This window comes from Leuciscus leuciscus (assembly GCF_965113295.1).
Source record: "Leuciscus leuciscus genome assembly, chromosome: 1".
Classification (NCBI taxonomy): Eukaryota; Metazoa; Chordata; class Actinopteri; order Cypriniformes; family Leuciscidae; genus Leuciscus; species Leuciscus leuciscus.
In genome coordinates this window covers 38271664-38286512 of record NC_138725.1, presented here as the reverse complement: position 1 = coordinate 38286512, position 14849 = coordinate 38271664, and the positions used below count along the sequence as shown (strand labels likewise).

At 39.2% G+C, this 14849-nt stretch overlaps 1 protein-coding gene across 1 annotated transcript; it reads right to left on the bottom strand.

The window, feature by feature from the left end:
* Nucleotides 1–2419: 2419 nt before the first annotated feature.
* LOC309482018 (zona pellucida sperm-binding protein 3-like) lies at nucleotides 2420–9083 on the bottom strand. The gene is made up of 11 exons (XM_082147193.1): nucleotides 8782–9083; nucleotides 8614–8705; nucleotides 8316–8543; nucleotides 4719–7222; nucleotides 4325–4443; nucleotides 4144–4247; nucleotides 3872–4049; nucleotides 3614–3731; nucleotides 3441–3523; nucleotides 3277–3368; nucleotides 2420–3207 (listed from the first exon to the last, which is right to left on the bottom strand). Exons 4-11 carry the CDS (start codon nucleotides 5262–5264, stop codon nucleotides 3140–3142), a joined length of 1308 nt encoding a protein of 435 aa, XP_082003319.1. The 5' UTR covers nucleotides 5265–7222; nucleotides 8316–8543; nucleotides 8614–8705; nucleotides 8782–9083; the 3' UTR covers nucleotides 2420–3139.
* Between the last annotated feature and the right edge of the window lie 5766 nt (nucleotides 9084–14849).

The following is a 14849-nucleotide window of genomic DNA, read 5'->3' as shown; positions in this document are numbered from 1 at the left end:
CAATTATATTCAGGCTGTATTCTATGGAAGCCCTGAACCGTTTTGAAGAAAAAAAAAGAAAACTTATCTTGTTATTTCGACATAAGAAGTCGTTATTTCGACATAAGTCGTTATTTCGACATAATATAGGCCTATGTTATTTCGACATAATATCTCGTTATTTCGACATAATAAGGGGACATTCTAATCTCTATTAAGCCACATTAAGCTTTCTTATAATGGTTTTCTATGGGAGGAAAATGCTTAACGTTAAACGTTGCATTCATATTCTGGGCTCATCTGATTTTTTGTACATAGCAGCCTACTTTGTTATGATTTTAGTATCATAATGATTAATAAATGCACGCACAATTATCCGTGAACTTGATTTGAACAAATGCCTTTCAACTTGTGTGTGCAAAATTCAGAATTAAATGAATGTGCAGCAATTTGTACGAATAGAGAGTCTGTAGGCATACTATAATGTTGTAGCCATTAAATAAGCGCATTTAGTTTCATATTTGTTCAAATATTATAATGTTATTTTTTTCCATTTATGTTGATTTATGAAAAGTGAACAGCACGAGTAAGATAGGATGCGCTATCGAGAGACATGGAGTGGGCCAGACATGATTTTGACCACTTCATTAAGTTTTGTTTTGTAAAAAGCCTTTCTCTAAAGTGAATTTCGTTTTGTATAAATTATATCTTAATTTTAATAAATTTTTCATCAACCAATTGCCTGGATTTAATCAATAAGAAGCAAATATAACAGACAATATAATCATGGAGGCGCCTGCGCGGTCACTTGCATTGCACGTTAACTGGAGCGCATCTCATCCTAACTTAACGAAACTCAGTGTATGCCTCACACAGACATGAGAAATACATCAAATACACAAAGCTTGAAATGTCTTTAAACGAAATAATTCAAAACGAAAAGAAAAAGGCTACTCTGATTACGTAATCCATTATGTGCATTACTCAGACCAATTTCAACAGGGTGATGATGACGCGTTTTAACGGTCATCATCAGCATACATCCTGGAAAGTTTTTTCAGTTTAAAAAAATATATACTTACATTTATAACACTATACTTTATATTATATTACCTTTTTATAAAATTACAAAAAACGAGTTAATGCTGCTGTGAGGGTTTCTAATACAGCGTCTGTGGGAGTGATGACAAATTGACATATTTCTCACTTCTGAGGTCTGACTGCCATTATCCATCTCTCGCAATTTTTCTCCTCTTTTTGAAAGTTGTGAAAAAACTATAGAGGAGTTTTTCTTTTGCCATTTGAGCAAATGGGAACAAAAAATATATATTTTATATTCTCTCATTCACCGCTATATTTTTGAGCAAATTATTATTATTATAAATTATTTATTTTTTGACCACCGAGGGCCGGTGGTCTACGAAATATCCCGGTAGATTTTTTGGCCCCACTCCGCCCCTGGTCGTAGGTCACATGATAACGTCAACATGGCAGATGTCCGGTTCGCATTCATACTTAACGAGATCAAGCTATAAAGTACCTACTCTTTTAGCTCTTTCGAAGTAAGTACTTATTGAAATTAAGTACCTACTCATTGAATATGCGGTTTCGAATGCAGCCCTTGTCTTGCTGTGTCTCAATTCGCCTACTTATACTATACCCTAACAGTATGTACTGTTTTTGTGAAGACTCTCTTCTTGACCATCGGTCGCACACATCAGCCATGTTTTGTAGTTTTCTGAACACTTTTAACTCGTGTTTGTAGTTCTGAACTGAATCCTCCTCCAAAGCGCAATGGGTTGTGGGCAATATTAGCCGTTATAGTGAGCACGGATCCACACTTCGAAAATCGACCAGAAATACAGTAGTAGACCATCTGGGGACTTCTGGCATACTCTTTTCAACATACTATGTTTTGGGACACACTTATTTGAATCTCACATACTGTTTAGGATGGATAGTATGGACATTGAGACACAGGGTCAGTCTCTCTTATTTGATAAAAGGGCTGTATCCAAAATCGCATACTTCCCTACTATATAGTTGGCGAATAACAATATATGACAAAAGAAGTATGTTCGAATTTACAAAACTCATAAAAGAGTAGGCAAAATGTACCCAGATGATCTACTACTTCCGGCTAGATTCGAAAGGGTTCATACGATGGACACTTTACTATCCCATGAGGCCTCAGGAGAGGATTTGTGAATGGCAGTGAAGCGACAACTGATGCTGGAAGGTCACATGACAATGATAACATGGTGAATGTAGTAAATGGATTTCATTCATCCTACACATAACATACTTTTTAGAGGTTGTGAAATAATTACTTATTCAAAATAAATACCTACTCAATAGAGTATGTGATTTCGGATGCAGCCATTGAGCAGACATTTACAAGACACCATTTTCAACTAAAAACAGACAACTTTTTATGCATTTTGGCCATTTATTTTCATCACCACAGAGTTTTGGAGGCCTAAAAACGCAAACATTTAAAAATGGGTTTCAAAGTACAAGTTTAGCAAACGAGCATTAGCAAACGAGAACAGCCTGGAAAGTCACTAGAAGATTTTACATTATCTACATTCATTCACAATTTTACAAACAAGCTTGTCCATGACAGAAACTTACTGTAATCTAAAAAGAACCTGAGTTCAAATGATAGACTAGAGATTCATAAATACAGATCCCAGAGAGAGAGGGTGTGTTTAGTTTTGTATGACCTCTAGGGCTTAGTGATCAAACGTCAGATAAAGTTTATTATAAACTATTAAGCATCACAATATTCATATACAAACTGTGAGAGCACAGGAATACAATAGGGAGACCAACTCCATTACATCAGCAGTGCTTCATGGTACAAGGTGTTCCTGCAGAGCAGTTTTGGAATCATTTGCTTGCCAAATTCTTAAGAGAATCATGGATATGTTTTTTGTTAGGAAATTCTGCTGTTAAATGAAAAACATGTAATGTAAACTGATGGCTTCAAAAGCATATACCAATTAACCTTGGAGCTTACAGTAGCTGCATTTAAAATGCTCAATTTAAGATTACCCATTTATACAGAAATTTATAAACTTCTGGAACCCTATGGTTGTATGGTATTTGATGCAAAATGACAAGTCAGAAACAAGCAAGGATTGGTTTGTCAGTTTTATTAAGAACCTCTCTTTTGCCCTTGAACCATTACAGGACCAAGTGAGGCCTTGCCTTCCCACTGAATGCCTAGAGAGAAGAGAGCCAAGTTAGAGCATTTGAATAAAAGCAACCTTAGAAAGAGCAAACGCTACCAACCTCCATAGGGAGAAGCAGCAAATTCACCATCAGGACCACATGTTGAGTCACAGCAACCACAAACTTGGTCGTTTCCATCAGCAGCAATCCACCTGCAAAAAGACAAGACACGGAACCTTCAAAATGAACAAAGTCCATAATTTATTAAATAAAATAAAAAGTACCTATTGGCAAAGGAACAGGATTTGCGCTGAGCATCACTGGGTGCAGAAGCAATAGTTGCCTTTAGAATACATGTTATGTAGATCTGCAAGGGATGTCATACAAATCACAAATCACAAAACCAAAGCAGACCAGAAGAGAAAACAAATTAACGCATGATATTTGTAATACATACAGAAAGACTGTTGCCCTCATGGAACATAAACGCCTCCAGCTGGAAGTGGATCTTGTCAACCTGAGACCGAGGCATGAAGCGGGAGCTGGAAGCTGTAGTTTTGGCATCCACAAAGCACCTGATGACAAAACAATCACAAAAAGTAACTCATGAATGTCAATTGTAGAGCATCAAGCAACTAGACTTTACCCATGACTCTGTGACAGTGGTTACAAACAACTTAAAACAGTCCTACCGCATCAAGGGCCATGACCTTACCCATGATTCTCAATGAAGGAATATCTTGGAAGGGAGTTCACATCAGGTACTTGAGTGGCCACACAGCGGTCCACAAACACACGCAGAGGCACATGATTGTACTGATACACAGATGCCTCGATGTTAATAACGTCACCCAGGAAATAGGAGTATGAAGGCCTCTGATAGGACCAATCATCTACACAAATAAAAATGAATAATTATTTTTAAGTGCACAGCCACAATAGCAAGGGTAAAGGTGTATTTTATTGAAAGAAACAACCTGTACCAACCCATCATGATCTTCAGGGAGAACAGCAAGACTTCTTCACCAGCCTTGGTTGAGGCATAAGGGAACCATGTTGGCCTCAAGGCATCACTGCTTACATTTTGAAGCCTGGGGTTCATGAAAGTACCCATTAAATGGTCTCCCAGTTGCTCGAGAAAGTACAGAAAGTCACAGTGATCATTTACCTTTGATAATGGCATTGAACACCAACAATTGCACCATCGGCCCGGGTAATCGGAATACCTGCAAGCGCCTCAGGGGTGTAGGTAAGAGAGAAGGTGTAGACAAGCTCATCCTCATTCATCTGGAAAAAGACTGTGGTTACCAAGAGGGTTATCCCAGAGACTTCACGTATACCAAGACAGTGCCCTCATATTACTATGAATGGGAAAGTGCTCGGTGCAATAGTGGAATGACTCCAAAATAAGAGCATCAAAATGTTGTTGATTATTTAAAGGCAAGTAGTTTGAAAATTCAGGATTTTCAAACAGCTAAGACCAAGTAAACTGACTTTCCTTGAAAGATTTTGGCTATCTTCTGCCACACCAAAATAACCCATTAAGATTTATGAGTTCTTACCATCAGCAAGCTGATGCAGTTCTGTAATTCATAGTCAAAGATGAGCACTCTTGACTGAGGATCCTGACCAACAACAGGACATCCACCTAAAGACAGACCAGTTGGCTGGATCAACTGACCATTGCTGAAAAAGTCCTGCTGGACCTCTACAAGAACCCGATTCTCGCCGCATTGAACCGCTACGCTGCTGGGAGTCACGGGTTGCCTCAACTGGAAGTCCTCCGCCAACTCACGCTGCACCTCGGGAACAATGGGATACCGCCAATCCAAAGGCTTCACTGGACCCTGCAACAGCTGCTTCTCCTGAAGGCCAAAAGGCTCCTGTGCAAGGCTTTTGAAGTCGTGACCCAAAGGACTCTGAAACTGAGAAGCCACTTGCAAAGGGTTCCAGAGCCCTAGAGGAGAAAGGGCAGGACTTCTGGAAGCTGGATCTGATTTTGGCCCCATGCTTCTTGGACTGTGACTGTACCTTAAACTTCCCCAGACATCAGGCAGATCAAATGCAACAATCACAGCCATCACTAAGACAACTTTCAGAAACCCCATCCTAACAAACTTTGACTCAAACACCACAACACACACCAGTAATTGGCTTTGCCTGTTTGTACACCTTTGAATTAAGGTGGCTCCACCCCTTTTACCTTAATTGATTAGGCCTACCTTTGATTCTCCTCTGGACCTGTAGATTTTATGCTTCTCGGGCACCCACCGCTCTTCATATTCTGTATGTCTCTCTTATCTGACACATTAAGGGGGGTATTTACATGACACCATTTTCAACTAAATCTTTTTATGCATTTTGTTCATTTACACAACAACAGCGTTTTGGGGGCCTAAAACTCAAAGTTTTGAAAACTGGTTTCAAAGTGCAAGTTTTTGAAACCGATACTATTATCGTCTATGTAGTCTAAACTACAAAAACATGAATTTATGAAAGCGGTGATGTCATGCGCATGCGTATTACGTGTTCAATCTATAGGCGTGTAGTGTTTCTTTACAAAGTGTCATTGCCAACTACTGGCCTGGCAGCAGAATTCAGCGTTTTTAGTTGTTTTCACAGATCCTTGTGAACCGGGATCATTTTGACAACATTGTCTGTACCCAAAACATTTAAAAATGCAAAGAAAAACCTTTCTTATTTTTTGTACAATGTTGTCATGTAAACATACCCTTAGTTCAGTTATTGGAGCTCTTGCCTAATGAGTTGATGATCTGAATCAGGTGTGTTAAAGAAGAGTGACACACTTTGGCTATGTTCACACTGTCAGTCCAAATCTGATTATTTGTGTAACCGATTGGAATCTGAACTAAAATTATTGATGTCCACATTGTATATTGCAACTAATTCAGATCTGATTTGTGTATCCATGCTGCTCTCACTTTTCAAAATATCTGCATTGATTTCTATGGAAATTACATTGGTAAGCATACGCCAAAAACAACACCAGAGGAGTCTGCAATACAGATGTCTTATTTACAACATGTACTAGCCACCGCACTGGACTACTGCATCTTCTTAGGCCACAACAGAACTATAGGAGGCTGGTATGAGCAGCTTTATTCCATGCTGTCGTCTCCACTGGTTTCAAACCATGTCTTCATTTTCTGCTCATTGAGCACTTTACAACAATCTTGTTTCTGCAGTGACTTTCAGCATGTTCCATAAAACAGCATCTGATGTTTACATTGTGTGGCATGAGAAAGTTGCATAAATCACATGAACCCCAATCATAGCAGTCAGATTGAAACTGATTTACAGAAATGTGATTCAAAACAATGCATCTTGAAACAGATGTTAATTTTTTTTTTTTTTTTAAGTAGTGATTTGTTTCTTCACACTCGCTAATTTTTATTTAATTCAGATTAGGACTGACAGTCTTATAGATAAAATGTGCAGATGAGTGGATCCCTTGGACCAGGACTGAAAAGCCACTGCATTAGCAAATGACAATTCTAGAAAGTCACTAGAAGGCTTTAAGATATCTACATTCACACACAATTTTACAATTAAGAAACTGACAGCTTGTAAAGATAACGTCAACTAACGCGCACATGAGTGCAAACAAATTATAGACTATAGTTTCATGTACACTAAAAATACAGGTCAAAAAAAAAAAAAAAAAAAAAAAAAAAAGTTTAGTGTGACCACTACAGCTTAATGTGATCAGATTTCAGTGGAAGCTGATTACAAACAATTGTCACAATATGCACAAACTCCGTACAGGAATGATAGGGAGACCAACTCATTACATCTGCAGTGCTTCATGAGACAAGGTGTTTCTTGCAGAGCGCTTTTGGAATTCTTAAGAGCATCATGGGTAATTATTTTCACCAGGAAATTTACAGTTAAACAAAGTAACAAACTGATGACTTCAAAGTATATATCAATTAACCTTGGTCTTACACTAGCAGCCTTTTTAAAAAAAAAAAAAAAAAAAAAAAAAATTCTTTTAAATTTCCCTATGGAGAAAAACTTCTGTACCTTTGCAAGTCCCATATAACAGCTATTCCCAAACTGTGGTCCGCGGACCACTAGTGGTCCGTGAGGGTACTGCAGGTGGTCCGTGGAAAGGCAAAATAAAAAAAAGAATATTTTTTTTACCTTAATTTTACCAGGAAATTCCCATAAAAAAATAAATAAAATAATAATATGTAGGCCTATATTGATATAACATTTTAATTAAATTGTCAAGTTATTGTGTGATTACTAAAATAGCCTAGTGGTGTTCGGCCTTGACATTCAAGTTCAGTGCCGTTAGAACCACAACATTGGTTCGGTGGATAGCAACAGGTTCTCTGAAGAGAAAAGGCTTTAATGGTGCGTTCACACCGGACGAAATTTCGCTTCAAACTTTTGTTTTTACGCGCGTCAATTTCGCTCTCGACGCGCGAATTGATACAAAGTGGTCAAGCGTATCACTAGACGCGGTAGGCGCGAATTTGACATATGATCCCTTTTTGAATTTGACGCGCTATTCGCGTCCGGTGTGAACGCACAGTTAGGCATAGGCAGTAACGGAATGTTTATAAATGGAATGAATAAGGCCTGTTATTATTTTAATTTCCAGTTAGTTTCTTGATCTCACGTTTCTGAAATGTTTTCCAGATGTGCTGTTAAGTGGACAAACTCAAGCCTATAGGTACTTTGAGGACTTGTAAAACTAAAACTCTGAAGATTAATAATCCCCTAAAATCGCCAAAGGTTTTGAAATGTTGACTATATTCCAGTGTTCTGTATAGATTTAATACTCCATTGCTATGGAAATAAGCCTGTTGTTCAAATGAACCTGATTATGCCCTCGGGCGCTTGAGTAAATACATAAATTAAATATGTGGCAGCCGTTGTGTGCAGTAAACTTTCTTTTAACAAGCCTGTTGTACTGATGTGATGACCAATGATAGTTTTAGAGCTAGTAAGCCTATTTAGAGGTGCAGATTAATTCAGGTAGGACTGTGTAGACATATTTTATTATGTGTATTATGAGGTGGTCTGCGAAAATTTTTATTATGTGTATTATGAGGTGGTCTGCGAAAATTCTTGATTACAAATAGTGGTCCACACACACAAAAAGTTTGAAAACCCCTGCCATATAACACAACCAAAGGGTTCCAGGCTATATGGGACTTACAAATGTACAATAGGACTATCAGTTTCACCACATTGGCAGAATGAGGCACTTCCAATTTTAAAGTGTTAAACCAGACATGACGTGAAATGAGAAGTCAGATGCAAGCATGGATTGGTTTGTCAGTTTTATTGAGAACCTCTCTTTTGCCCTTGAACCATTACAGGACCAAGTGAGGCCTTGCCTTCCCACTGAATGCCTAGAGAGAAGAAAAAGCCAAGTTAGAGCACTTGGGGGAAAAAGCACCCAAAAAGAAAAAAGCTACAAACCTCCATAGGGAGAAGCAGCAAATTCACCATCAGGACCACATGTTGAGTCACAGCAACCACAAACTTGGTCATTTCCATCAGCAGCAGACCACCTGCAAAAAGACAAAGACATGAAACCTACAACATCAGAAAAGTCGACTTAAATAAACCCCCAAAAAACCCATGTACCCATTGGCAAAGGAACAGGATTTGCGCTGAGCGTCACTGGGTGCAGAAGCAATAGTTGCCTTCAGAATACACGTTATGTAGATCTGCAAGGCATGACAAACAAGTCACAAGACCAAAGCAGATGGAGGATAAGTCAAATTAACTCATGATATTCATAGTACATACAGAAGGACTGTTGCCCTCCCGGAACATAAATGCCTCCAGCTGGAACTGGAGCTTGTCAACCTGGGACCGAGGCATGAAGCGGGAGCTGGAAGCTGTAGTTTTGGCATCCACAAAGCACCTGACGACAAAGCAATCACAAAGAGTAACTCATGAATGTCAACTGTAGAGCATCAAGCAACTTGACCTTACCCATGACTGTGGTTACAAAAAGCAACTTAAACAGTCCTACCGCATCAAGGGCCGTGACCTTACCCATGATTCTCAATGAAGGAAAATCTTGGGAGTTCACATCAGGTACTTGAGTGGCCACACAGCGGTCCACAAACACACGCAGAGGCACATGATTGTACTGCTTCACAGATGCCTCGATGTTAATAACACCACCCAGGAAATAGGTGTATGAAGGCCTCTGATAGGACCAATCATCTATACAAAAAACACTTTAGGCACAGCCACAATTGCAAGGGTAAAGGTTTATTTTATTGAAAAAAAAAAAACCTGTACCAACCCATCATGATCTTCAGGGAGAAGAGCAAGACTTCTTCACCAGCCTTGGTTGAGGCATAAGGGAACCATGTTGGCCTCAAGGCATCACTGCTTACATTTTGGAGCCTGCGGTTCATGAAAGTACCCATTAAATGGTCTCCCAGTTTCACGAGAAAGTGCAGAAAGTCACAGAGATCACTCACCTTTGATAATGGCATTGTACACCAACAATTGCACCATCGGACCGGGTAATCGGAGTACCCGCAAGCGCCTAAGGGGTGTAGGTAAGAGAGAAGGTGTAGACAAGTTCATCCTCATTCATCTGGAAAAAGATTGTGGTTACCAAGAGGGTCATCCCAGAGACTTCACGTATACCAAGACAGTGCCCTCATATTACTATGAATGGGAACGTGCTCGGTGCAATAGTGGAATGACTCCAAAATAAGAGCATCAAAATGTTGTTGATTATCCCAGAGACTTAACATATACCAAGACTCTCATATTGCCATGAATGGGAGAAGGTGCACTGTGCAATATGGAAGAATTCCTGAAGAGCAAATCACCAATTAGTCTAGTCTTCACATCACTACAGCTGCCCTCAGAAGCTCCAGTGTTGCCAGAGATAGTCAATGTTTTGGAGACATGCGCATTGGCTGTTCCTGGGTAAAAACTAGCTTTAACACTATTAAGGCACAATATTTGTTCTGGTTTCTTAAGCTCCTTTCATACCGTTTGTGGGATAGTTTACATCAGATGTTGGTTTGAAGGGTTATTTAAAAGGCAAGTAGCTTGAAAATTCAGGATTTTTCCTCCATTTAAATAAATAGAACTTGGTCTTAGCTGCCCTGGAATTGTAAATGACAACCAAGTTAACCGACTTTCCTTGAAAGATTTTGGCTTTCTTCTGTCACACCAAAATAACCCATTAAGATTCATGAGTTCTTACCATCAGCACGCTATTGCAGTCCTGCAATTCATAGTCAAAGATGAGCACTCTAGACTCAGGATCCTGACCAACAACAGGACATCCACCTAAAGACAGACCAGTTGGCTGGATCAACTGACCATTGACCACAGGAACAGTGAGATACCTCCAATCCAAAGGCTTCACTTGACCCTGCAACAGCTGCTTCCCCTGAAGGCCAAAAGGCTCCTGTGCAAGGCTTTTGAAGTTGGGACCCAAAGGACTCTGAAACTGAGAAGCCACTTGCAAAGGGTTCCAGAGCCCTAGAGGAGAAAGGGCAGGACTTCTGGAAACTGGATCTGATTTTGGCCCCATGCTTCTTGGACTATGACTGTACCTCAAACTTCCCCAGACATCATGCAGCTCAAATGCCACAATCACTACGACAACTATCAGGAACCCCATCCTAACAAACTTTGACTCAAACACCACAACACACACCAATAATTGGCTTTGTCTGTTTGTATACCTTTGAATTAAGGTGGCTCCACCCCTTTTACCTTAATTGATTACCTTTGATTTTCCTCTGGACCTGTAGAGTTTATGCATTAGCCAATGAGAGCGTGCTATAATGTCACTAGCCAAAAAAAGGCTTGAGGTTTTAATCTAAAGTCTTTTTGCAATTAGGAAACTGACAGTTTATCCATGTTAGAAACTTTGGCTGCGTTCAAAACCGCATACTTCCCTACTATATAGTAGGGGAAAAGAGTAGGCGAGCGAAAAAGTATGTACGAATCCTCTGTATTCATAAAAGAGTAGGCGAGAATTACCTGGGTGACGTACTAATTATCGCGAAATTCGGACGTACGTATACTTACGAATATGTTCGAATATGCCTACTTTCCTACTATATAGTAGGCGAAAACAGTACGTGAAAGAAAAATTATGTTCGAAACATCAGTATTCATAAAAGAGTAGGCGAGAAGTTCCCGGATGATCTACTGCTTCCGGACAGATTTTCGAGTGCTCGTCCGATGGATACTTTTCTATCCCAGGAGGCCACGCGAGAGGATACGTCATTATCAAACATCGCAGAGATCAGTGACGCGGGTGCTTTCAAATGTGAGTAAACACTGTTCCTTGTGTTAAAATTGCATGTGTCGAACTAATGTAGAGTAAACTATTGAATTAATAATATTATTATTATTATTATTATTATTATTATTAATTGTTGAAGGTGTAAAGACGTTACACAGTATAGTATAGTTGTGATGTTGCTGTAAAAACACGTTTTATTATGTATAGCTAACAGGGGAGCTCCAGTAAGGACACGTAAGTTACGTCTCTAAAGTGGATTTACATAAACCATATACATCTTAAAGACGCTTATTTTAAATGTCTATTTACATCTGGCAGGAAAATCTTCAATAAGTATTGCAGAAGAGCACATCACAACATGAAATAGACATCTGAGTGATGTATGTGTGCTATTATGTAGAACAAATCTATAAAGTAACTAAACATAAGTTATCTATTTTATTTGTCCATTAGTACTGTTGATAAATTGAAGAACATTTATGTTGGATAAAAAGTTAAAACAACCTCAACATGTAAATGTAGTGTTGAGCTCATAAATCACAGAGGTAATGTGAATCTCATCTGGATGTTACAGGGTCAGATGAACAGATGTGTGTTTATCCAGTGGAGAGTGGCTCATGAAGCTGAATGCTGCCATCAAAGGCTTTGAGTGAGTATACTACAGAAGTGAATAACAACAACTATTTAAATATTAAGTTGTAAATTTCAAACAGAGCTATTACAGCACTTTTCTGATTCTTGATTTCTGTGCATTTGCTGCACAGCTTTTGTGGTAGAGCAGGACCTGCAAGGAAAGGTGATGGCGGCGTTTGTGAAAAAAAGCGTTTTTGTCTTCTAAATAATAATGAAATCAAATGAAATTGTGCTGTTAAAATGACTGCAGTTATGTATGTGCATTTTTGTAGGATCTGAAATGTCAGCAGACCGGTGTGAGCACTGAGGATGAAGAGCACAGAGCTGAATCCTGGAAATGGTGCCATGGACGAGACCCTCCATCTCTCCACCTGCTCTTATGAGACCCTCCATCACTCCACCTGCCCTTACGAGACCCTCCATCACTCCACCTGCTCTTATGAGACCCTCCATCACTTCACCTGCTCTTATGAGACCCTCCATCACTCCACCTGCTCTTATGAGACCCTCCATCACTCCACCTGCCCTTACGAGACCCTCCATCACTCCACCTGCCCTTATGAGACCCTCCATCACTCCACCTGCCCTTATGAGACCCTCCATCACTCCACCTGCCCTTACGAGACCCTCCATCATTCCACCTGCCCTTACGAGACCCTCCATCACTCCACCTGCTCTTATGAGACCCTCCATCACTCCACCTGCCCTTATTGCCTTAGATTGTGAAGCACAACACATCACGCAACAACCTCAGGCACGAAGGAACGGCTCACCTCTGGCGGTCAGCTGATTAATCAGAATAAAGCTGCAGAATGGGAACCGCTGTGTTGAGATGGCAGAAGGATGTGGGGTTCAGCGCCTGTAGCCTACATACATGATTGTAGTTTGAATAAAGCTTTATTTCATGTGTTGACTTGTATATGCATTTGTTTATTGTGTGATGGTGACTTTCATTCATTCTTTTACTAATTTATTAATATTTCTCATTGTTGTCAGTAAATAAAATATAATTATTTAATTAATGAATGCTTTAATTAATTGTTTGAATGAAAATGTAGATATGTTCACTATATACACATCTAGAGTGTATTCATGCATAGCTATGTCATATGACATACATTACATTTTGTTTGTTTTATTGAATTATATCATTTTCAGTAAAAAGTAATATAATTAAGTATTGGTCAGCATTTATCGTTGTTATTATTGTATGTTTTGGGGTGGGATAGCAATGCAATTCATTCTGGGGTAATATCATTTTTTTATATTAATGATACTTACATTTTTTGAGTATAAAATCAACAGTTTTCTCCAAAGGCGAATCTTCGCACAGCTGCCCTTTGTGCAGACATTTCAAACGCTGAGGAAAACCGTTCTAGGTAGGGCTGTAGAGTTACTGATGTTATGAGGTGTATGTATGTGTATATATATATATCATGGGTTCGCATACATAATATGAGATTTTATACACAGGAAAAAAGAACCTACAAGGTTGAATATCTTAATATATATTTTCTTAAATAATTCATTATAATACATTTAAAAAAATATTTTGTTGTTATTTATAGGTCTAGGTCTGAGGGATGAAACGAGTTAAATTCAACAAGAAAAAGAGGAAAACATAAAGGAGATTTAAGCTACTTTTGCTTGTGGATGAAAATGTTTGGATATAAAATAAAGAAATTAACAACATATTCAAGAGATGACCATTTTTGGATTTCGTAATAAAAATAAATAATATCGTTAAGGATAAAACGGTGGGTCACATTAGTAGGGTTAAATATAAGAACTTAAATTAAACCTAAATGTATTCACAAAAAAAATGGGCAGCAGTTTCTTCAAAAAGACCACAAAATGAGCAAGTTTAATCAATATCAAGATATTTACAGACAGATGAATTAAACGTGTTAACGCTTGTTAACGCTTGTGATAACGCGTCGTAGGCAGGGGCGGAGTGGCAATCGGGAGAGTCGGGACATTTCCCGGTGGGCTGGAAGTGTTTTGAGGACGCGAGGGCCGGTCTGATAATAGTTATACATTGCGAGTTATATTAACAACACCATCCGGCGGCCTGATTGTCACATGCTTGTCCTGTCTTGTGCTGCACATGGGTGTTTTGTTGTTTTGTGCCATGTGCTCTCCTGTCTATTGTCTAGCTCCTCCCATCTTGTTATCTGATTATTGATTCATTTGTCCCACCTGCCTTACTCGTTACCCTCCTTTGTTTGCTCCCCTATTTAGTCTCCCTGTGTTTGTAGTCCAGTGCTGGTTTGTTATATCTATGTTTCCTCATGTTCCTGCTAAATACCTGTTTATCTTGTTTGCCTGCTTTGTTTTCATTTGTACCTGGATTTATGTTCTATCTTTATTAAACATTCAACCTCTGCAATTGAGTCCTCGATCTCCTTTTGCACAACCAAATCGTGACAGAACGAACCAGCCATTATGAGGACTCAGCGGAGGAAGGATTTGCTCAAACCACCGGCCTCTCCTGTGTCATGCCCTCAATATGAACGTATATTGAGGTTCAGAGACTTGACTTCTCTTTGCCAACAGGGGACCAACGTGAGGGAGTTTGCCCAGAGATTCAATGCAGCTGCAGAGGGACTGAGACTTGGTGATGCGGCTCTGAAGGATTTATTTAGTTATGCCCTTGATGAGCCTATATCCTTCGAAGTAATGAGAGGACTGACATTTTTGACATTTGAGGGATTTGTAAGACTCCTTGATCGTCACGACAACCCTCCAGCTAAGGAGGTTATAGTTTTCCCAGAAGTGGCAG